Below are 23,476 nucleotides of genomic sequence, written 5' to 3' on the forward strand. Positions count from 1 at the left end.
AAGAACAAGTTGTTGTGGGGACAAACTCAGGCCCGTATTGGTGTCTATTGACAACACTGCCGAGAACAGAAGGATGATTTTGCTCTCTTGATGGGAAATGTGGTTCTTCTGGTCAGGGAGTTGGATTACAAGGGGTAAATCCTGAAGGCGTCTAGCAGCTTCCTGCCTCTTGACATTTACAGTGTTCAGGCCAGACACCAGAAATGAGTTAATGTTGTCAGTATCGTTCAGTGGACTTTCAATCATTTAAAAGACAGTATTTCAGTTTATTCCAATATGTGTGTTTGATTATCATTAGTATTATTTTAATATTGTTGTTCTCATATGTCATGTCTCTCCTGTACATTTTAATTTTCATGAAGCCACACAAAACATTTGCATCCGCATTTGCAACATAATTTTGCATATGACATTTATTCAAAACAGCATAATTCAAAGTTATGGCTTTGTTTAATAAGACTATACGGAGGATGATGACAAGACTCCATCATGTTATTTACTTCAGACATCTGAACTGACCATATCAGCTAATGTTGGCTGATCGAGACTCATTGCACTTACAGTTTTTTGCAATAGTTAAAACCAAAAAGAAAAAAGGACCACACACACACTCAGTTCAATAATATCTGTCCTCTGTTCGCCCGCTTACCCTCATGCTCTACCTATAAGGGAGCCAAGTCATCAGTCTCACCGCCCGCGTGTCAGGTGCAAAACACAGGTGTGCTCAGATACTGAACTTTGCACAGCCACGGCTCACATAATGCCACAGTTGTTTGCTGAGTGGCATTGTGAAAAGGTATAATAGTTTACCCACTCAACATGTGATGCTGCAAAAGACAGCAGGTGCACTGATTGAATTATGAAAATACTGAATAATATGCTGCTCTGCCGTGTGGTTCATCTTGTTATGTCTGCGTGTAAGATTCAATGCATGGAGCAGAACAGAAAGATATTGTCAGTGAACATTTACTACAAAGAAAATGGAGCAATGGTAATATGAGGTCCTTGTGTTTGACGTACACACCCTCACAGAGAGAGAAAGAGAGAGAGAGAAAAGAGTCGAAAGTGTCACGTTTTTCACGTAGTGAAACTTTCAGGAGTTGAGGTGGAAGACTATAGATAGCCCTGAATCATAAGCTTACAAAAAAAGATTAGACAGGACACTGATGAAGAGAAAAACAACACAAAAAAATGTTCATAATTTAACAATCCAAAACAACAAGAAATTAGGTAGATTATACCACCCACAACCCCCCTGCTTCCCCAGTCCTTACTCACATACCTTCTGTCATAATTTATCATTTGCCCATTGACAGAACCCGAGATGGTAAACGAAAAGTATAATGCACCGTTTGTAAGTTTGACAGGAGTGACCACCAAATAACCAGAAACACCTGCAGATAAGAACTGGGGTCGCTACTGCAGGTAGGTATTTATGGTAGGGGGCTGGACGTATGTGTAATATAATAGAGGGGAAATAGTGAGGACATCCTCAGAGCATTGATACACCATGGAAAAGAAAAGCGTGGTAACCTCTGTAATTGTCCTGCTGGCTTTAATACAAGGTAGGTTGATGGATTTGAGATAACTTAATCATGCTGTTATAAAGGACTAAAGGTCTGTTGTACCATTTATTTTCCACTAGGTAATGAACATTGCTCTCTTCTTCAGGTGTTCTGGCCTCCATTGCTGTGGAGGTCAAGCCCTCTGTCAGTCCAGCTACAGCCGGCGACACTGTGATGCTGTCTCTGTCTCCCTCTACGGCTATCAAAAGTGGAAGCTGGGCAGTGGGAGAGTCCGTCATCCTTACCTGGATTGGAGAACAGCAGGCAGTTTTCCCCAGTCACACTGGCAGGGCGTCAGTCAACATCCTCACTGGAGCTCTGACCCTGAGCTCCGTCATGGTGGCAGACTCAGGAGTCTACGTAGTGCAGGGCAGCGACCCCCAGCTTCAGGCCAATGCCTCCATCACAGTTGTGGGTAAGACTGGACAAACAGTTGACAATCAAGGTTGGGAGTATTTAATAGTTCATCCATTGGAGACTTCTTAGAAACCAGCACATGAACGGTCCACTTGAGGGGTGTTTTTATCAGAACTTTGTGCACCTAAAATATATTTAGGGTTAGGATTAACTTGAGCAGAATTATCAAAGCATCTTGAATTCCTGTTACTCACATAAACAAATGAAGTTATGATGACTTCATATGATCAGCTCACACTGATGGAGTGTAACTAAGCACATTTACTCAAGTACTGTACCTAAGTACAATTTCCATTTTCTGCTACTTTATATTTCCACTCGACTACATTTAGAGGCAAATATTGTAAATTTATTTGATAACTTCAGTTACAGATTACATTCTGCCACTGCTTACATCAGAGCCAAAGTTGTGCATTCTTAATTGTAGCTATCTTATCAGCAATCTGTTTAAAAACATTAAAAAAACAAACAAACAAACAAAAATCACTGATAAAAAAACCCCTGTTAATAATAATACAAAAAATGTATATCAAACTGTTCGTCAGATGCACATCGCAGTATCATAGAAGCTTTCATGTTGCATGAAATCATTATTACTAATGCATTAGTTAAGTATTCGTTTTGTGTCCTTATTGTAAAGTGTTACCATTATGTTTTATTAAAGAAATAGAAGGTTCATGTATCAGTCATTTGGCTAAAAAACTAAATCTGAATTGAAGCCTGTATACTGATACAGAAAGAAAATATACTGTAAAGTGGAGTGCAGATGATGAATTGAGGAGTCTCACATCCTGAGGAGAGAAGCTGTACTATACTTACACCAACCAGAGGAGCAAAGTTATGTTTAATCTTTTCTTTGTTAGCAGTACTTTAATCAGGTTTTCAAATTGAATATCTCCTTCAAGGACATTTCAGCTGCCGAAACCTTTATCATTCTTCATTTCCTGCATCATATTCATCTCTGTCTCTGACCTTAAACTGGGACAGTGCTTTGAAGGAGGTTGCAGTTATTGTTGGGTAAATATGTTTTATGAGACGGATCACATGATTGTTATATAGTTTCACTTCCAAATCCAAATACACTTTTTACCTAAAAATATCTAAATTTAAAGATTGTCCTGCTAATGTCAGGTAATTAGAAACACATTTTTTAGATCATCTGTTGAACCTGATTCACAAAGAAATGTAAAAATGTACACTGATGTACAGACAACAAGGAAATCATTTTCAAAGACACACAGAATCTGTAATGAAATAAGTGGTGTACACAGAGACAACCAAACAGGACAAGTGTACATCTTAAGGGCAGATGAGGACAACAGCCAACCAAGTAAGCTAGCCAAAAACAAGAAGTGTTATATTAAACATGATAAGAACATCAAAATAAATAAATGGGGGTATAAAAAGAAACTGTGAACATTATCAGTACAGAATCTTTTGCAACTCATTGCAATGACTGTGGGAGAGAGCGGCGGAAAATGTGCTGATTAAATGTTTACACTTCCCTTTTTACTGGAACAGGTTCGTGTTATAATGAAAAAGTGGATCTCTGTACAGTGTTCAGACAGCTCTTAAGGAAATACGTGTCTCTGCCTCGTGACATCTGGGCCGACAACAGTAAACTTTAATACTGCGGCTCTCTATTTGCTGTGAGAACCTGCCTGTGTTTTGGTTTTGTCGCCCTTTTGATCACATGGTGTCTGGACAGTTTCTGCGTCTGTCGAGCCTCACCTTTATCTGGTCACTCCGCCGGTTCCTTCAGTTTCACCGAGCCTGTTTATGCTATCTAGGGTTACATCAGTATGTTTTGTACCGCGTTTTGCACTTTATCTCACATGATAAGGTCACTTTGATATATTTACATGTTTCATTTCAATCCACTTGGAGCATTTTGTATTAAAGCAGTCTTTTTTAAGTGTTTATGAGTCATAACAACTACCTATATTAATGGGTAATTATTCATAATGTTCTAGTGAAATAGCTTAATTAGCTCCCAAAAAATTCCAAATGTTCCATCCATCCATCGTCTGCAACTGCTTAACCTTTTCGGGTTTACAGGGGGGCTGGAACCAATCCCAGCTGATATTGGGTGAGCAGCAGGGTACAGTCTGGATAAGTTGCCAGCTCATCACAGGTCTGACATATGGGGACAAACAACCATTCACACCTACAGACAGTTTGACTTTTTTTATTTGTCTTTGGATTATGGGAAGAACCCTGATGACCCAGAGAGAACCCACACAGACACAAGGAGAGCACCGGGAGGCACCGGGAGGCGCCGTGCCCCGGTCAAGTCACGCACCCAGGACCTTCTTGCTGTGGGGCAACAGTGCTAACCGCTGTGCCGTGCTGCCCACACAGTGGTTCCATGTGGGCAAGAAAGTAACTGAACAAAACAACTTAGTTCCAGTAATTTGAGGGGATGTGTTTGGTAACATCCACCCCTGGTTTTAGATAACATGCCCTTCTGAAGACAGTTGCATAGGCAGGGTTGAGTATTTAGATGTAATTTATGTAATACAACATTAAAGTTTGTACTGCCCAATGTGAGTATTTTGTGTATACTGATTTTTTCAAAAAACTTTTTAAGTAGTTCTTGTGTAAAGCTGCTGACAAACCAATAAACGGACACAGGTAAAACATAACCTCCTTGGCAGAGGTAAAATCATATCTTTCTTTTTCGACACTGTCATTAATATATTAGGATTGAGGTGTTAATTAGATTATTGAGAGGTGTTTTTGATACCTCGCGCTCTTCGTGTATGTAAATGACAAGGTCGAGAGACTAAGTAACATTTCTTAAAATAAAGTAGCCTAACACTACATTCAACTATGTCCTGGGGACCAAACTGTGTGAACAAGCACTTAAGATTATAAGCTTTGTAAAGATAGATATTATATTAGAGGGCATCAGATTGTACAGGTGTACCTAACACAGGTGGCAACAGAATACAGGCCTATGTAGCACTGACGTTTTTTGTTTGTATGGCTGCTGTTCCTCCATTGCTTGTGTACAACAAATCCTCAGTGTACAGTATGTTGACACATCTTGAACCTTGTCTCCCACAGAGACCATTTCAAATGTGACGTTGAGCGTGAATGAAACCAACCTGATAGAGTTCAGCGGCTCAGCAGTCGTCAAGTGCTCCGTCTCCTCTGGATCCTCACTCTCTTTCCTCTGGATGAACAGCAGTTCTGAGGTTACAGCCAGTGACAGAGTTCAGCTCACTGACGGAAACTCCACTCTCACTATAGTCAACGTGACCCGCTATGACCTGGGACCGTTCATGTGTCGTGTGTTCAATCCTGTCAGCAATGGCAACAGTGATGCATTAAACTTTGCCATCAGCTGTGAGTTATTTTGTCTCCCCCATGTACTATATTTTCCAGTTTCACCATCAGAGCTCTGAAATGCTGCATGCCTCTGCTCTTCTCTTTTCTCAGATGGTCCAGACAACATGGCGCTAACTGTGAATGGAAATAACAGCACTTCCTTTTCAGTTGGATCCAATCTGACCATGCTCTGTTCAGCTCAGTCCAATCCTCCAGCTCTGCTCCAGTGGGCCGTCAGAGGAGAGCTTGTGAACACCACAGGTCCACTGTTGGAGCTGTTCAGCGTCAGTGAGGACCAGAGCGGTCCATATTCCTGTCTGGCCTTCAACAACCATACCAACATGAACAGCACCATCACCACAAACATCATGATATCAAGTGGGTTTGTTTGTATCTTGACATCAACCTCCATACCGTATTTGTCCATCTGTTCCCAACTTCATCCTCACTTTGCTCTGTTTACGCAGAGTCAGGATCTGAACAACAGGCAGTCAGTGTGTGGCTGCTGCCTCTGCTGTTATTGTTTGGACCCTTCTTCTAAAAGGCAAGTTTTAGAATAACTAAAAAGGTAGAAATACTTCAAACTTTTGGTCATTCGCACACACCAAAATAATTTTCTAAATAGGTAAATCTGCCCAAAAACTAATATAACAATGTATTCCATCACAATCACAACCCTTGAGCTATGCTACGATCTTTTTTCTCAATCAGAAATGCCCACTAGACTATAGCCTGACTTGAAATAGCCTATGAGTTTCTCAATTTGCACCATGACAACTCAATAAATATAGACTGACATGAAGTAATGTGTCCAGACTGAACAGCCATCTAGTTTGCTGTATCATTCTGTTGGTTAGTTCAAATAGCTTGGATCCATATGGGTCAATAAGGTTATGTGTAGTCTGGAAAAAGAAGTAAGACGACATTAAGATTGATCGAAATCTAAAATCTTTAGGTTCCCAACCCATGATTCTAATTTAAGGATTGACATTAAATTCTGCACAGTTACCTTAAAAAAAAAAAGTCTTAAGGAAGAAAAAGAGGTAAAATGATCCCTTCAAAGTGGTGACATTTCTGTTTGAATTCAGATTATTGTTTATTCAGTAATGGAATAAATGTTATTTACTTCTGAGTTTGTATTATTGCCTCATTTATTTGTAAATATCTAAATTCCAAGTTTACATTTCCTCTCCAGAACTGCCCCGTTAATAGTTTGGTCTAAAAAGTCGTGACAGACTCTGATTTGATGTAAGTTGAAAAGCGTTTTGTCCCAAATCCAAACCTGCTGGAGGCTGGAGCCAGTGAATTTCTTAAAATTACATAAAAAAAAACAAATTTTGATTGTCTGTCTGTCTCTTATTAGGTGTAGGCGCAACTAATATTCACTGAATATGTTCTGAAGGAGAAGGAATGTACAGTTTGAATGAGAGCACTTTTGTGTGAGAGAATAGATATTATGTGAAGACAAACACTGTAACTTGACAAACTGATGACCAACTGCTTCTCTTTCACAGGCGCTGATGTCTCATTCAGTCCATGACGACCGCAACGACATAGATATTGCACAGTGAACCAATACAGCATTCAAAACCATCACTGTGTGTCTTGAAATATTTTTTGCAATATAATTCAACAATTAAATTAAATGAAACAAATGAATATTATTACGAGCAAGTCTGATTGACACTACTGATGTGAAGGAATTTTTTATTTGACCAAGTATGTTGTAATATGTTAACTCATCAAACAATGAATTGAAAGGCTGATAAGGAGTACACAAAGTGAGCAGGAAAATACACAACCACACCCACATACCTCAAACATGTGCAAAAACCAGAACCAAAATCTTTGTCTGTCAATACAATTCTACTGCTTTGTACTATCGTGTCTTTGTTGGCCATTTTTGTATTGTGTTGCATTTATGAAACACACCTGAACTGCTGCAATTATTTAAGTATGATGAAATGTTCAAAACGAAACTTAGAAAACTCATGATCATGCTGCAATGGCAAGAAAGAAGCAGGAGAAAAAAATCATTAATCGATAAGCATTGATGGACAATGACAGAAATAGAACAGAAGACTATTGAAAAGGCTTGTTTGGTATAGAGTTCAGAATAAAGTTTTAATTCATCTCTTGTGTCAAAAATTAAGTTAAGATAAAAAGAAGTCCTATCTTCAGGAGATAAAGAAACAAAAAGACCTACAGAAAAGGTAAAGACAGTCTATTGCCCTCTGATCAAACCTCTCAGTATTGCTATCGGCTATGCTCCTTGTTACCAAATTACCCTATAAGAATAAGTGCCCGGTGACAAGATATTTATTGATATAAATGTAGAGTCCAGTGTGATAAATATTTGTTTTCACTTCTAGAATATGCTTTGTTTACTTCCTAATACCTCAAGTTACTGTAAATATAAAATATATTGATAATATATAATATTCAAAGTAAATAAATGTTTTTAGCTGTGTAAACCAAATACCGGTAATACTTAAGTTGTACTTAGAGTCCATAAGTTTCTCTAGTTAGTGCATGTTACTCACAATCCAGTTTCCCATATGACTTTCTAGCTGAGCAACACATCTTTCAACTATGTTAGTTGTGTGATTGGTTAAAGGCTCAATTTAACGCTAACCTTTATGATGCTTATCAACTTTTTCATTATTGTAAAAGTAGACAACTTATCTCACAATGTATTAAGGATACACAGCATATTTCTCTCACATATTGTTTCTTCAAACGATGAAAAATTAGAGTCTCAGAAGAGTTTTAACGTTCAAACAATGTATGCTGGTAATTCATCTAATGTGCCGATCAGATTTCTTCAGACACTTAAAGAAACACTTAAAGATTAGTTGATCCCGTGATAATTTATTTTTTTATTTTCATTTTTTTTTGCCGTGTACGTTTCCCTTAATGTAAGCAGTCTTTACCCCATAGTTTACGCCACATAGTTTAGAGTAGGACACTGCTCACAACATTTATCAAGAGTATTAGACTACATCAAAACCGGTCCTTGCTCTTGGTAATCTTCCAATTCAAATATTGCACTCGCAAATATCTCCATCCCCTCCTCTGTTTGGTGGAAAGTTGCAAAGCAACTGAGGTTTACAGTAAATGGGCACACCTTGCTGTGTACCTGTACAGTCTCTGGTGAAGCAGGGCAAAACAAGGTGTGGCTAGGGCAGTGAGGTAGAATGATGATGGAAGACTAGGGCTAAGCATTTACTTGAGAACAGAACGCTGGACTGATGTAGAGCAAATATTTGCTGATAAGGAGCCGGTTGTGACCATATTAAATTGTCAGATTTGAATTTATCACGGCCAGAGACAAGCACATTTAGCTGGCAGGAAGGTTCCCACCGAAAGGAAAAGAGAGAAAGACTGTAATGGAGTCTCGACTGGTGTTTGTTCTAATCTTGGCCACGATTACCTTCAAAACAGGTACTGTTGAATTATTCTAACAAAAATAATTTTTTTGTTTTAAAATTATACTAATCCTCAGTTCAGAAAATGAGAGCCTGAGAGATTTTTTAAATCTAAATGATAAAAAATATATAATTTTTTATGTCATGTACAATGACCAATGTTTGATTAAGAATAACTGAATATTGTCTGTTCCTTGCTTTTTGTTTCTAGCTCCTGCACATAGCCAGAGTATAAGCGCCACTAAAAACCCCATACAAGTGGGCAGCAATGTCACACTTAACAGCCAGACCAATGTCTCTACAGGAGTATGGATGTTGGCTGACATGGGCATCATTGTATTTATTTCCTCTGGAAATGTGATGATAGATATGGATTGGAGCGACAGGGTGACATACAATCCAAACACTTCATCACTGACTATAAGGTCACTGCAGGTGGAGGACTCTGGAATGTACATATTGGAGGCATTCAATTTGTTTCGTGCTAATTTAACCCTGTCGGTCCAAGGTAAGGATCACATTATCATCGCTCATGTGCACTCACTCCTTCATATACTTTCTTATATTCCTGAAAGGTATATAAACGAAGCTTATTACATGTTTACGTGTGAAGACTCATTCAACCATTAATAGAAATTGAAATCTATCAGCAGATAATATTTGCATACTGCAGTGTGAACCTCAAGTGTTGATTTGCAAGACAAAAGAACAGGGCTGTGTGGGAGTAAGCAGCCATGACAGTCACCTTGACTTTGGACAGTTGCACGTCGAGTTATTGTTAAGTCTAAGTTTCAGTCCTAAAATTAAAGAAACAGGGCATTTTGGCTGAATATTTTTTATTTGATAAAAAACTTTTTGGACTAACTTTGCACACATTTAAATCATCAAACACACATTAAGATATTAAAACACAATGCATCTGTTGCAGTAACTCTCACTACTGTCAAACACATTATTAGTAAAGGATGCACCGATATCGACCAAACGTTGGTATCAGCCAACGGTCACCTTGTTGACTGCTGTTGACCTATTGGCAAATAACACGTCACTCACCAATTGGCAAATCTGATGAGTCATGTACATTTTAAACTGGCATATCAATGTGCTATTGCCTCGTGACACTGCCGCCATCAGTTTGTGAGGTGATGTCAGTATTGAAAAATTCATATAATTAAAGGTGCACTTTGTAATTTTGGTGAAGAAATTGTAATCAGAGGAGAAAAATTGACAATGACTGTCTTTTTTTATGCCTAAACAAACTGACCCTAAAGGACAACACTGTTTTATCATGTTTTACTATAATCCTATTGGGCGGACCCTGACACATTCTAGCTTCAAGCCGTGTTTTGGGGACCTTTGTTTTCCTCTAAAGAAGCTTGTTTATTCAGTTATGGAAATAAATTATATCCCTGAGTTTGTATTATTACCCCATTAATATTGTCAAAATTAAAGTTCTGAGTTTGAATCTCTTCCCCCTAAGTATGTAGAAACCATAGCAACTACTTTTCAAAAAGCTTTAAAGGTTATATCAAAAGTTGTTTAATCAATTTATGCTCTTTCAAAGATAATGTAATGAAGGGCTAAATAACTTTCAAACAGTTCCATTATATTTATATGATTAAGTTGTTCTTTTGTTTTTGTTTTGTTTGCTAAAAAAAGGGAGGAATAAACAACAGCTCAAACAAAACAAACAAAAACTACCAAATTCTGTGCTGGCATCAACTATCAGGCAAATTGTTTATTAAAACATTGCCATTGGTATCAGCTCACAATTTTACAATCAGCACCAATGGATATATGTCGCTCCAACATAGTACAGTGGAAAACAAGACATAGAGAGTTCATTTTGTTGCCCTCTGACGCTGAACTCAGGCACTATGGTACAATAATGCTGGTAACTAAACGCTTTTGCAAGTATTTCTAATGACCTTATTTTTTCAGTCAACATGCTGTCATGCTGACAAAGTTCCCCATCTTAGTACAATTGAGGCTGATGGAGATGTCATCAGTTTTCAATGAAAGTCCTCTAAAATCCCAGGCAAAATCAAAATTTTTATCAGATTATGTTACAGGGGGAAATGTTACGGTTTATTGGCTTATTTTCATTTACACCATGAATTATGAAATCAACAATCCTCAAGGAAGGTTAATACAAATTTTGACTTGAATCAAACTTCGGTTCAGTTCATATATGGGTCACGTTTCCACCTGTACCTATTGTACATTGTCCGTCACCTGCAATCGGCTCTTTCAACTGGATGACAAATGGCTTGTCTTTTTCCTTCTTTGCAGTGCCTATTTCAAACGTGACTCTGACAGCACGTGAAACCAACCTGGTGGAGTTCAATGACACAGCAGTTCTCATGTGCTCCGTGTCCAAGGGCACGTCCCTGTCTTATGTTTGGATGAAAGGCAGCTCTGTGGTCACAGCAGGTGGAGGAGTGCAGTTCAGCAATGGAGGCGCCACCCTCACTATTGCCATGGTGACCCGCTATGACAAGGGGCCGTTTAAGTGCAATGTGTCCAACGGTATCAGCCATGAAATCAGCGCCCCTGTACATCTGAACATCAGCTGTGAGTTTTCACAAGACAACGTATCAGCCAACAGCATTAACAAAATCCAGTCATACAACCTCCTAACACAATTTCTCTGTTGTTGCTTCACCAGACGGTCCAAGTAACGTAACAATGACGACCATGCCCATGATGCACATCCACAGAACAGGAACCAACATCACGCTGATGTGCTCAGCTGAGTCCAAACCTGAGGCGACCATCCAGTGGATGTTTGATGGGATGTACCTAAATCAATCTGGCCCACAGCTAAAACTAGAGAGAGTTGCAGAGAGCAACTCAGGAAGTTACACATGCTTATTCCACAACACGGTCACATCCAGGTTTGCCAGCGCAAGTGAAATGATCATGGTTTTGGGTAAGGTTGGATTTAAAAATGTTTTGCTTCTTTTATTTTATTATCTCAGCAGAGACACACTAGTTTGAAAGAAATTATTTGATATTTTGGAGAAAAGGCTTATTTGCTGTCACGCTAAGCCTTTGATTGGTGGATTGCTACTACTTTCCAGTTTTTATGCTAAGCTAAGCTAACTGGCTGTAGCTTCATACACATATAACTGAAAGCTGTGAGAGTGGTATTGATCTTCCCATCTAACTCTCAAAAAAGCAAATAGGCATTAACTCAAAATGTCAGCCACTCATTTTACAGTCACATTTGCCATATTCACTCAACTCACATGTGTGAATTCAAATCACTCAGTTTTTTTTTCTCGTCCTATAGACCCACTTGCATCAGTCGTGGTGAATCACACAGGTGGACCAGCAATACTTCACAAGTCGTTCACCATGCATTGTGAGGTGGTTGGATCTGTGGACAGAATTTGGTGGTGGAAGAACGATAATCTTATTTACGCCGACAATACAACAGACTTCAGCATGGGCAACAAGACGCTGACTCTCAACCCAGTCCAAAAGTCAGATAATGGAAATTATAAGTGCCAGGCTTTTAATTATGTTAGCAACATGACCAGCAGCCCCTTCATGGTGGAAGTCAACTGTAAGTATCTGAATCTCTCCTTCTATCTTTCCTTTCTCTGCTTGTGACATACTTTGCACATCAAATACTTGAGGTTAGGCACATTCCACGAAGGGCCAGATTTTTTTGAATAAAAGAAAAAGGTTAAGTGCAAACAAATGCCTTGAATTTTGCACTCATTTTTTTCCCAATTTAAAAAAACAAACAAAAAAACATTATACATACAAAAGTACTGGGGAAAAAACAAGGCACCTTTTTAATAGTAGAAGTAGGTTTTCATTTTTTTCTTTTGAATTACCTCTGTTTGAACAGCCTTAAAAAAAAATGTTTTAATGACATAGTAGAGTATTTTTACACTTCGCTGATGGGCCGACTGAAAAAATGATCTAGAGGCTGGAAAAAGACATATTTGGCGTGTGTAATAGACCTATCGATCCACAGGAGGCTGGCGTGTGAATGTCATGGTTTGCCTCACCTGGCATTAAAAGTGCATGGGTGTATGAAGTGGCAGTACCAGCAGGGGGCGATAATGGCATGAGTAAAAGTCAAATACAGTCCACAAAGCAAGAATGCCTACGTGGATTGAAAAGGTCAAACACAGGACTTTCACCTGAGTAATTGATTACAGCTGAACCAGTGATAAATGTTGATCAATCAATTGTTTCAAGGAATCAGTTATTTTAAGACAAGCCGTGATGTTTTCCTAAATGTAATCAAGTAATTTCTGTGTCTAAAACTAACTGAGTAGTTGCGGTGCCTTTATTTTGAAAGTCAGCTGGGAATGTTTCTTATGTTGCAGTTATGTTACAAGCTTTTGGGGTGATACCAGGTTGCATTGACAAAAAGCCGTAACATTACACATGTATTCTTAATCCTACATGTCTGACATGAAAGGATGTGATGGGGATAAAGGAAACATCTTGTAGATTCAACTCAAATGAACTAAATATCAGATTGTTGGTAATAGGATATCCAAAGGTTGTCTTCATTAGTGTACTCTTCTGCATCTTATGAATTTGCTGATGGTCATGTGAACATGTCTTCAATGAAGGTGTTTTAAGGTAATCTCCTTGTGTTTAGATGGACCTTATATGCCAACCATCATGGGTCCAAATGTGGCAAAGACAGGAGACAATGTCACTCTCAGCTGTCACGCCTCCTCACACCCTCCCAGCACCTACAAATGGTTCTTCAATGGTTCTAATGTGGCCAATATGTCGAAGTATTACACACCTCCTCTTACCAAAGACATGAGCGGGAAATACGTCTGCGAGGCCTACAACAACGTCACTGGCATGAACAGCACTGCGTACACGATGCTCACTGTTGTTGGTGAGACTTGGATGGCCTCTTTTATGTTTTTATTAAATAGTTTCTCCTGTGTACAAATGGGAAAAGGTGGATCAGGAGGGATTTAATGAACTGTTGTGGATTTTTGCTCTGTTCTCAGATCCTATCACAGATGTACAGGTAGAAGCATCCATGAATCCTGCCATAGAAGGTCATCATTATAATCTAACATGCAATGTGACTGGACCTGCTGACCATGTGTACTGGATGAAAGATGGTGAGCCGCTGCATGAAAACAGCTCAACTGTTATCTCCATGCATAACAAGACAGTCTCCTTCAACCCACTGGCGTACACTGATACTGGATACTACAAGTGTAAGGCCATTAATGCTGTTGGAAACATGACCAGCCCTCCTCACATGCTCCTGGTGAACTGTGAGTAATATTTAAAGGATTTTATGTCACTGAATATTGTAAACTGAGAGTTTATAAAGTGTGCATCATCTTAGGTTATTGGAATAGACATACAGTAGTTCCATGAGATCCTACCCTGTCCTGTGCTGTTGCAGTTGGACCACAAAAGCCCATCATTTATGGGCCAGCTTATGCAGAGACAGGAAGTACCGCTGTCTTCAACTGCTCTGCCAAGTCGATGCCGCCCAGTAACTTCACCTGGTGGTTCAATCGCTCTGAGGTGGCCAATACTTCAATGCTTACAACTGGCCCCTTGTATTTGAATATGAGTGGGGAATACATCTGTATGGCCCACAATTCTGTGACGGGGAAGAACAGCTCAAACTCCATGATGCTCACGGTCGTTGGTAAGAAAACTCAAACATAGTGTGCGGCTTGATAAGTAAATATAAAGACATCCAATCCCAAGCGTTACTAGGTCTCTATAAAAGTGTGTAGCTTTTTTAGTTCTCAGCGCAGCGACGACTCTGTGTGTGATGAGTATGTGTATGGGAGGGCTTTTGGATCATATAGATAGAGCATCATATAGCCAATGAAATTTCAAAACCGGCAATATATAGTTTAAATGGAACTTGGAAATTATAAATGTGTTTATATAATTGTATGCATTTTACTCTTTGTTAAGGCTATTATTCCATCTCAGCACTTGTTTTTGACTATTTTGCAAATAATTTGTGCAAATAAGAAATAAAGTATTCTTATTACTTAGTGATTAATGTAACTCTCCAGCAGGGGTATTTTAAGGTCATAAAAACAGCATTTTTTTTTTTTTTTTTACCAGGCCTCTGGATATTACCTTAGAAAAACGACTGTGTTTGTGTTCAATTCCAGTGATTGCTGGACTTAGGCCACGTAAGGCTTTATTATGTGGACCCATTGTATTTTCCACCTAACAGGGCCAGTTCCCGGGTCCTCTGCAGGCTTATTTTTGCATTAAAAAAAACTAAGGCGAGAAGAAATAATTAATACTTGAGTGTGATCAAATTCCTGTAGATCAATGCAATTACAAAGCTTCCAACTGTTCAGACTGTGACCTTTCAAAAGAGCCCAGAGCCATGCCTGTACTCCAAATGGTTCAACGCCAGCCATGAATTTACTTCAGGCTAGACTGGGACAGGCGTTTTAAGATAATTTTACATAAATTTCAGGAAAAGATAACAGGTTTAATTAATCTATATCTGTTTTAGTATTGTATTACTATTGGTGACAGCAGTGGTATCGTGTGTCACTACTCTAGTTTAACATGTATGCAACTTGACTGTATAAAAGATCAAACACTATTTTCTTCTATGTTTTGTGTCCACAGAGGCTATAACGTCAGTGATGGTCCAAAACAGCACGATCCCAATAAACAATGAGAACTTCACTCTCACTTGTGAGGTCACAGGGCCTTACGACAAGATCTACTGGATGAAGGACAACATGTACCTCAACATGAACACTTCCATGGAGAAAGCGAACATGTCCTACCACATTCAAAACAACATGCTGCACCTCACTCCAGTGACACTCTACAATGACGGGGCGTATCAGTGTGTTGCCGCCAATAAAGCTGCTCACCATAGTAGCCCCCCGTACATGCTGCTGGTGAACTGTGAGTGTTGTAGGAAACAATGGAGGGTGTTTTTATTTCAAACTCATTCAGTTCATTGATATTGTTTTTTTTAAGAATTCAGCGTGTGTGTGTGTGTGTTTGTGTGTGTGTATAGATGTTGAATGAAAAATGTTTTAGCACTCAAGCTTTCCAAGATGCGCAGAACAAATTTGATGTGTGCCACAATATTCGTTGTTTTAGCGAACATGATTCTGACCATTTCTGTCTCTGTCTGTCTGCAGACGGCCCTCTGAATGTGAAAATCTTGACTCCAGATCCAATAATATTTGGCTCCCCTGTGTCTCTGAAATGCTATGCTGATTCACGGCCAGAATGTGATTTCTACTGGTTCGTTAACAATCAGACTGTACCTGAAATTACTGGCTCGGAACTCACTTTCACTACACTCCAAGGTGGCTACTGGAACTACACATGTAAGGCTAGGAACCCTGTGACCAATATCACCATGTACAAGACCAAAACCTTCACTATCGGTGAGTGAGCCTTACTCCTCTTCTCTCCTTATTTTTGATGTGGTCACTACAAAATCTCCCTAATTGGTTCTTTAATGGTCTTCAAAAAAGTTTGTGGTATCAGATGAGCTTACAGGAAAAATATGGTTGAAATATGATGCAAAACTTAGGATAATTTCAAAATTAGTATTTCTTTTGTTTTATTTGTTTATTGTTGGCTTTAAACAAATTTAAAATATTTGAGTTAAATCCACATTAAGAGTTTTGCAGACAACGGGTTGCGTCTAACAATTATTTATAATTTATTAAGGGGGTTATTCTGCAATCATTTAGTCTATAAAATGTAAATAAATAAATAAATAAAAAGAAACTGTGAAACATTCTTGTCATAATTTCCCAAAGCCAGCAGTCATGTCTTCAAATTGCTTCTTTTGTCCAACCCGCCATCCAAAACCCAAAGTCTCTTCAAGAAAATCAGCAAATTCTTACATTTAAGAAACCAAAACAAGCATATTTATTTTACATTTTTGCTTGAGAAATAAATATCGTACAAAATATTTGGCAATTATTTTTTTCTTTTGACCAACTAGTCGACTTATTGTTGAATCTCGTACACAGAATAACTGCCATAGAATTAAAGATGTTTCACATGGCAGGGATGCTTGCCTACTGATTCTAACTTTCTTCTCACTTCAGAACAGCAGACATGTTTCTTTATCAGTCTTTCCATCTTTCTCTCCCTCTCAGGTCACGCCTCCGCCCTCATCCCATCCCAAGGCAGTCTGATGTTGATGGGTCTGTTCGCTTTGTCGGCCGCTGTGCTGTTCGACTGAGTCCTCTGAGATCCAGTGATGCTGCATTTTGCTCCCTCTACATTCAACAATCTTAAAGTAAAATGAAAGGGAAGGTACTGTATAGTCAATATTTTGATGCCGTAATAACACTTTTTGTGATGTTTTACTGGAAGGCAAAGAAGAATGTGAATATTGGAGTGTGACAGGCTTTGATTTCAGTTTTTGTTTGATATTTCCTTTAATTAATCAAATTTGTCATTTATGTATAATACTGAATAGTCAAATTTACACTGACAGTGGAAGGACAAATTTCATCATCATTATTATAATTATTATGATGGCACTGCTTGTTTAGTTTTTTATGTTAAATATTATCATCATTAGCTCATAAAAGTAGTTCACATGGTGGCTGCTGTATAGGCCCTTGATAAAAAAAAATTCCAAATACCAAATACCCTCATAATCTTTTGCTATTAATTGCAATTCTGCATTCTGATCACCTGTACTTTGTGTGTGTGCGATGATATTAGAACTGTAAGTAAATGTAAGTCTTATGATGTTTTGATTCATGGTATTTTTTTGTCAATCAATAAAAAATCAACACAATCAGTTTTGTGGGGACTTTATTGTATTTGTGCTGGTTCGTGACAAAACATTTGCTCTTTAATAAGAAATATATTGTGTGTACAATAAAATATGTATTACAGTGATTACTGCATAAACATCACACAAATATTATGAGTTCCTCTCAGTGTTGTTCATATGGGGACACTGGGGTCAAAGGCCGTGCCCTTTTTTGGTTTGAAAAACCAGCTGCATCTCTTCAGATTCTTATGTTGTTTCCTCTGGCACCACCTTTTCACTTTGGGTTTTAAGACATCGAGACAGGTGAAGCAATAGGGTTAGCAGAAAAAAAACAGATTAAGTTTTCATTCCAAAATATTTTGGAATTAATATCACTATGACACTTTCGAAGAGTCCTTTACTTATCTCACTTTTTACCGGTTGTTTAACTTCATCATGTTATGAATCAACTCACATTTCTGCTGCTTGCCTCTGCGTCTGGCAGACTCCTGACAAAGGCAGCGTGGGCTCGGCGCCTCTCCTTCCTTTCCTGGGTGACCCAAATACACCAAGACAAAAGAGCAGAATGAGTGAGGATGACTCACTCTGCCAATACTGAGGCTTAACTTACATATAAACTGATTAGACTCTAAACGTTGTGATTGGTTTATAACTGTAATATTGTTACTTTCACCTTTACAGTTGCACAGTCTGTTGTGCTTCCTTGGAGTGTTGATTGGATTCGCAATAGTCAGTGGTTTTCCAGCGTCAGGGGCTAGAAAACACTTGATATTTTACACTTAGAAATAAATGAATAACAACAAGATGAAGATGAAGGTTTTGATTAAATCAAAGGTGCACTATGCAACTTTTTTATGGGCTTATTAACAAACAGAGAAAGAGCTCTTGATGAAAGGAATATCAGCTTACAAGAGCTAAGGCCAGGCTCAGACTATGGGAGTTTAAGGCCAATTTAATCCTTATTCTGTCCAGCTGGAGGAGAAGTGAAGGGTTTACAGGTCAAGTCTTAAACTTCCCGAACATCCTTGAAAGTCACGTGTGTCAACATTAGCGAAAAACAGGTGTATATTTTTGAGTTAAAAAAAGGGGCCAATTGCCCATCTAGAGGTCCTACAGTTCAAGAATAAAAGTTGAGAAAAAATTACATAGTGCCCCTTTACATTAAAAAAACTTGATGAATATTAATGCGCCAATCTTGTGAAAATGAGTGTCAAACATTAACCCCACATACCATCAGTGAATGGGCTGACAATCAAGGATTGCTTACGGGTCTCAGGAAGACCTTTGAAAAGACAATCACAGAGTTAAACACACAGGATGTAAACTTACTTTAAAAACTCATCTCATTCTGACAAAGTTTATAATACCTTGGCCGTGATCGGTAAAAATAAACAGTCCAAGAGCCAGCAGCAGAAATATTCTTGGTCCCATGTTGTACAGAATGATAAGTCCAGGGAAAGAAGTCCTGCATGCACACTAACTTCAGTCCAAGTGAGGGAATACAATGGCTGTTATTGAGCCTCCTTATAAAGGATGGTGTTGACATCTGAAACTGAGGCCGTGGCACATTTGTTGACTCAGTTATATGAAGTACGCCTTGCCCAACTAGCACCTTTACAGTGGGTGGAGGTGAATTAAAAGAAGAAATGAACCGCTGCCAAAATACCTGATTGTGGATTTGAGTAATGGATCATTGTGAGTAAGTGCGGGACCCACATGAAATGCATGAGTGCCTTTGAATGCCAAATGGCCCCGTGTTTTTAAGTCTCAAGTTGAAGCTTTTCTCACACTCTCGAAATCATTATCTTACTTTGAATGGTTAAATGGGTCACACATACAAATTTGACTTTTGTCCTTTTTTCTTACTGACTAAACTTGACATCAAATCTGTCTTCAGTATGCTTAAACATGACAGGAAACTGAGACAGAACAAGGATATCAACGCTCATTAAACTTCCTGCTTATGTTTCATCTACAATGCATGTTGTGAATGATAACGTCCTTCCAGACTTACAATCAATCACAATTATGGGTGCTCAATATCAGTCATCGATACTATCGAATGTAAGATTATGCTTGCTATAATCAGCCGAAATGCTAAGTATGAGGTATTGTATTGTGTGAAGAATGCTGGAAAAGGTATCTGTCTTGTACTGATCCTAACAAAGCTGGGCACAGGCCTAGAGCAAAGCGAGACTTGTTCACCCTCCTCGAGTTACAGAAATGAACTTCTCCACTTCTGTGAGAACAGAACGAAACCAGTCAACCAAAAGCAATAAATCTCTTCTGGGCCCAATGTGTGCATGTGTACTCTTGTTGAACTGGGTTAGAGATCTTGAGGCATAAAAATCAATCACTGCATCAGTGGCTATCAATGCTGCAAACTCTGTATCAGCACCGATACGATCTGATCAATCAATCAAAGGACACTGATACCGTCTTGTTTTTCGTATTTTAATGCATTCTTTCATCACTTACACAATCAGCCATCCGGAGGCATAATTCAAGTTCTGGAGCACAATCCTTATCCAAGAATCTCAGAAGCATTTTAGTGTGAAGTAAAGCCTTTTTAGTAGGTCTGACGGGCCATTATGTTGCAGATGAGATTAAACTTGAAGCACAAGCAACTTTGGATACATGGGTACAACTTCACAAACAACTCAAAAAGATTTATGTTTGCAACAAAGCTTGTCATGTCAAGAAGTGCTGCTGTTACAGTAGGTGAAGCAAAAAAATGTACAGGACAATAATGAGACGACTTGTGACAGGATAAAAAGCAAACAGACAGCATTGGTCAATCAAAAACATTTGGTTGTTCAAATTAACATTTACAAAAAAACATCAGACATCACAACAGAGAAAATAAAGCTATCGCCAAGTAAATGTATCTTGTGGAACTTGGTGAAACTGAGAAACCAAAATGACAAATCACAGCAATTTCCCGGTAAGGACAGTTCTAGTATCTCAATTCTTTTACCAAACATATTCTGGTGACACCAGTCTTTCAACCTTGTCCAGGGACTTCCTGTTCATGTAACCTTAGATGGTATTTTGTCATAGACGGTGTCAGAAAAGCAGATATCTGTTTATATTCCATGGTAAATTCGGCATGAGAGCTGAAGGATGACATCTGGAGCACAGTTATAAATTACATGTTTAATGGGTGCAGCAAATAACGTTTTGACCTACAGCAAGAGAACAAAAAATTGCTGCATCCTTTTAAAAGCTTTATTCATAACTGCTGCCCATCTGGATTTATTTATATATAACTGTAGCTTCTAGTGTCATCCTGTCACATGTAGTTACTCTCACGGGTGATAGATAGTGAGTTTCCCTCATCATATTCATCATATGTATTATGTGGCAGAGAAATTAAATGATCCAATGTAAGAGCCAAAGGCTAGTGGAACGGATGCTTACCGGGAATTGAGGCAAGACTTTGTCTCTCTCTAGCACAGCACATTTAATTTCTGACTGTATCATAAACACAAAAGACTTTATGGTCCCATTGTCTGTAACAGTGGTCACCAACCCTGGCCACGAAGAGGACTTACACAAATAATGTGAGCAGCTCTTAGCTCTTAAATTGATTCTATCCATTATTCAAGGAGTTAATAGACTGAGTGAGATGCTCTCCGGGCTCAGGGATGAGGACCACTGCGGTAGTGTAAGCGCCATGGTAGCTCAGTTCTCAGCAGGCTTATCTAGCATGGACTTGAGATGGGCGTGCAGTGGTTCACACACAGCCTGGTAGCCCTGAGGGGTCAGATGAAGGTAATCATACATGTCCTGATGGGAGATGCTACCATTGGAGTGGACAAAACCTGGGTCCACATTGAAGAAAGAGGCATGGGGGAGGGACGACACGGCCTCCTGGACCAGTTTGTTCACCTTGGCGTTACGCTCCCGAAGACGGTTTGGCGATTTACCCCTGGGCAGAATACCCTGGAAAACAGAATTATGAATGTTACTGATGTTACTTAGTATTTCTGTAATCACTCACCCACAACAGTTGAAACTCAACCAAACACAAAGCAAGTTCACATGTAGTTCACTCTCAGCTCTCTTCCAAAACAAGCAAAGCTTTTCTAAATGTAGCGTGAAAAGTGGCATTCCACCAAAACATTCACACACACACAATTGAATCCCTTTTCAACAAACTTCAAATGTCTATAGTTTACCTTGCCACACAGAGCTGAGATTGAACTGAACAAGGTGACATCACTACACAGTTTAATGGTTGTATGAACTTCATTTATCAATTCCAGACAGACATGCAGACAATCATATCAAGGAGTGCATCAGAGAAAAACCTACAAGTACGAGCGTCCTGGCTTGGGGCAGCTTGTTCTTGATGACTTGGACAATAGCCATGATACCTTCACAGATCTGTTCAGCGGTGTGACCATGATTGTTAGTGCCTACCCACAGCACCACGACCTAAAGCAACAAAAGAGAAAGGAATTCATGACTGGACACATGTCATTGATGGTTCTAGGTCATTATACTGTACCTGGAATTATGATGTTATCACAGAGTTAAGAACAATAAGTCTACTGTGTGAATAAACGAGCATGATTGTGTTCTCTATTTTTGGCTGTGATTTGGACCTTTGGGCTGATGTTATCCAGTTCACCGTTGCTCAGTCTCCACAGCACATGTTGTGTTGCATCACCACCCACCCCAAAATTGAGGGCATGGAGAGGAGAGAACAGCTGTCGCCATATCTGCAGAGAAAACACAACAGCAAGGCATCCACGTGTTGAGTCCTTAGGTCACAGAATTTGAAGATGTTCATGGATGTTTATGAGTACAAGACTAGATATCACACACTGTGCACACAATAAGACGCAGGAAAGTGTGTGATCTGTGTTTACCCCAAACTGGTGCATGAGCTGAACAAGAGAGTCTCCTACAAACAGGACTTCAGGTTCTTTGTCTTTGCTGTCAGACACAAAACGGTTGTGCTATACGGGAGGAAAAGGAGAAGATTAACCTTGTTTTTATAAAGTATTAAGCGTCCCTCAAAACGCAGCATCACATGGTTTTCTTGAAGTTGTGTTTACATAAGAAAAACACATTTAAAAAAAGTGCCCTTTTTAGACAATTTTTCATATATTATTAAAGAAGGAAATTGTGAGATATGAGCTTGAATAGTAGATTTAAAAAGACTTTATTAGTGCATACTACCATGTAGATCTGATGGAAAAACAACTACAAAGAAGCTCATTCAAAGAAAGGATCTATCAGGATTATGACCATCTATACAGCTATATGTCATCGAAAATAAATGACAATTAATTAATTATTATTCTGCTTTGTTCACTTAGACTAAACTTAAGTTATATTAGAGACAATGCAATATGACAATGCATAGCTGCTGTAATGCTTTAGTCATGTACATCCCGGGAAACGACTCACAGAAAACTCAAAATAATTAGGTTATTTCACACACCATAGACATCCATCGTCCATCTCCTTGGGTGTCTTCACAGGGAGTGGGTGTGGCGGCGGGGTTTAAGTCGTCTGCACTCATGACTTGGCTCTATCTGTGTTGGGAAAGCAGTCACGAAGGCTATTTGGTACTTTTAACAACGAAAACAAACCGATAAATCAACCGCCAACAGCTATAATTGCCAGGTTAACCTGAGGTGGTTAGAGGAATTAGCCACAGTAGCTAGCTTAATTGCTGAAACACAACATAGAGGTATAGTTTAACTGAGAGATACCGGTCACACACAGATTAAACGTTGAACCATGCAACTATACAATGTACAAAAGGAGAAAGAGGTTTAGCTTCACAGAGCAGCTGCATTTAGAGATATTACTAAACATAGGCTACCATAAAATCAAAAAATCGTCATCTCCCAATTCAGTTTCAGGAAGTACATTTTCACTGTAGTTGCAGGTACCATTATTCTCCATGGGGAACGAGTGATCGTGTTTCATGTAATTTACAATCAACCGTTATT

General features: G+C 38.9%; 2 protein-coding genes across 3 annotated transcripts; one reads left to right on the top strand and one right to left on the bottom strand.

Annotated features, from left to right (window-relative positions):
• Positions 1–1,483: 1,483 nt before the first annotated feature.
• On the top strand, positions 1,484–17,525 carry LOC115567760 (carcinoembryonic antigen-related cell adhesion molecule 5-like). Its single transcript, XM_030394609.1, has 15 exons — positions 1,484–1,565; positions 1,672–1,980; positions 5,052–5,333; positions 5,427–5,693; positions 5,783–5,854; positions 8,955–9,251; positions 11,036–11,317; positions 11,412–11,675; positions 12,039–12,314; positions 13,374–13,625; positions 13,744–14,019; positions 14,154–14,405; positions 15,365–15,652; positions 15,895–16,146; positions 16,873–17,525. Exons 1-15 carry the CDS (start codon positions 1,511–1,513, stop codon positions 16,956–16,958), a joined length of 3,510 nt encoding a protein of 1,169 aa, XP_030250469.1. The 5' UTR covers positions 1,484–1,510; the 3' UTR covers positions 16,959–17,525.
• A 2,417-nt stretch (positions 17,526–19,942) lies between these two features.
• Positions 19,943–23,468, bottom strand: pafah1b3 (platelet-activating factor acetylhydrolase, isoform Ib, gamma subunit). 2 transcript variants are annotated; one of them, XM_030393870.1, is made up of 6 exons: positions 23,347–23,468; positions 22,960–23,053; positions 22,382–22,471; positions 22,115–22,231; positions 21,822–21,944; positions 19,943–21,449 (listed from the first exon to the last, which is right to left on the bottom strand). In XM_030393870.1, exons 2-6 carry the CDS (start codon positions 23,038–23,040, stop codon positions 21,189–21,191), a joined length of 672 nt encoding a protein of 223 aa, XP_030249730.1. In that variant the 5' UTR covers positions 23,041–23,053; positions 23,347–23,468; the 3' UTR covers positions 19,943–21,188. The 2 variants fall into 2 exon arrangements, with proteins under 2 accessions (XP_030249730.1, XP_030249729.1); XM_030393869.1 differs by having other exon boundaries at positions 22,960–23,406.
• Positions 23,469–23,476: the final 8 nt, after the last annotated feature.

Source organism: Sparus aurata, chromosome 17, assembly GCF_900880675.1.
Source record: "Sparus aurata chromosome 17, fSpaAur1.1, whole genome shotgun sequence".
Lineage (NCBI taxonomy): Eukaryota > Metazoa > Chordata > Actinopteri > Spariformes > Sparidae > Sparus > Sparus aurata.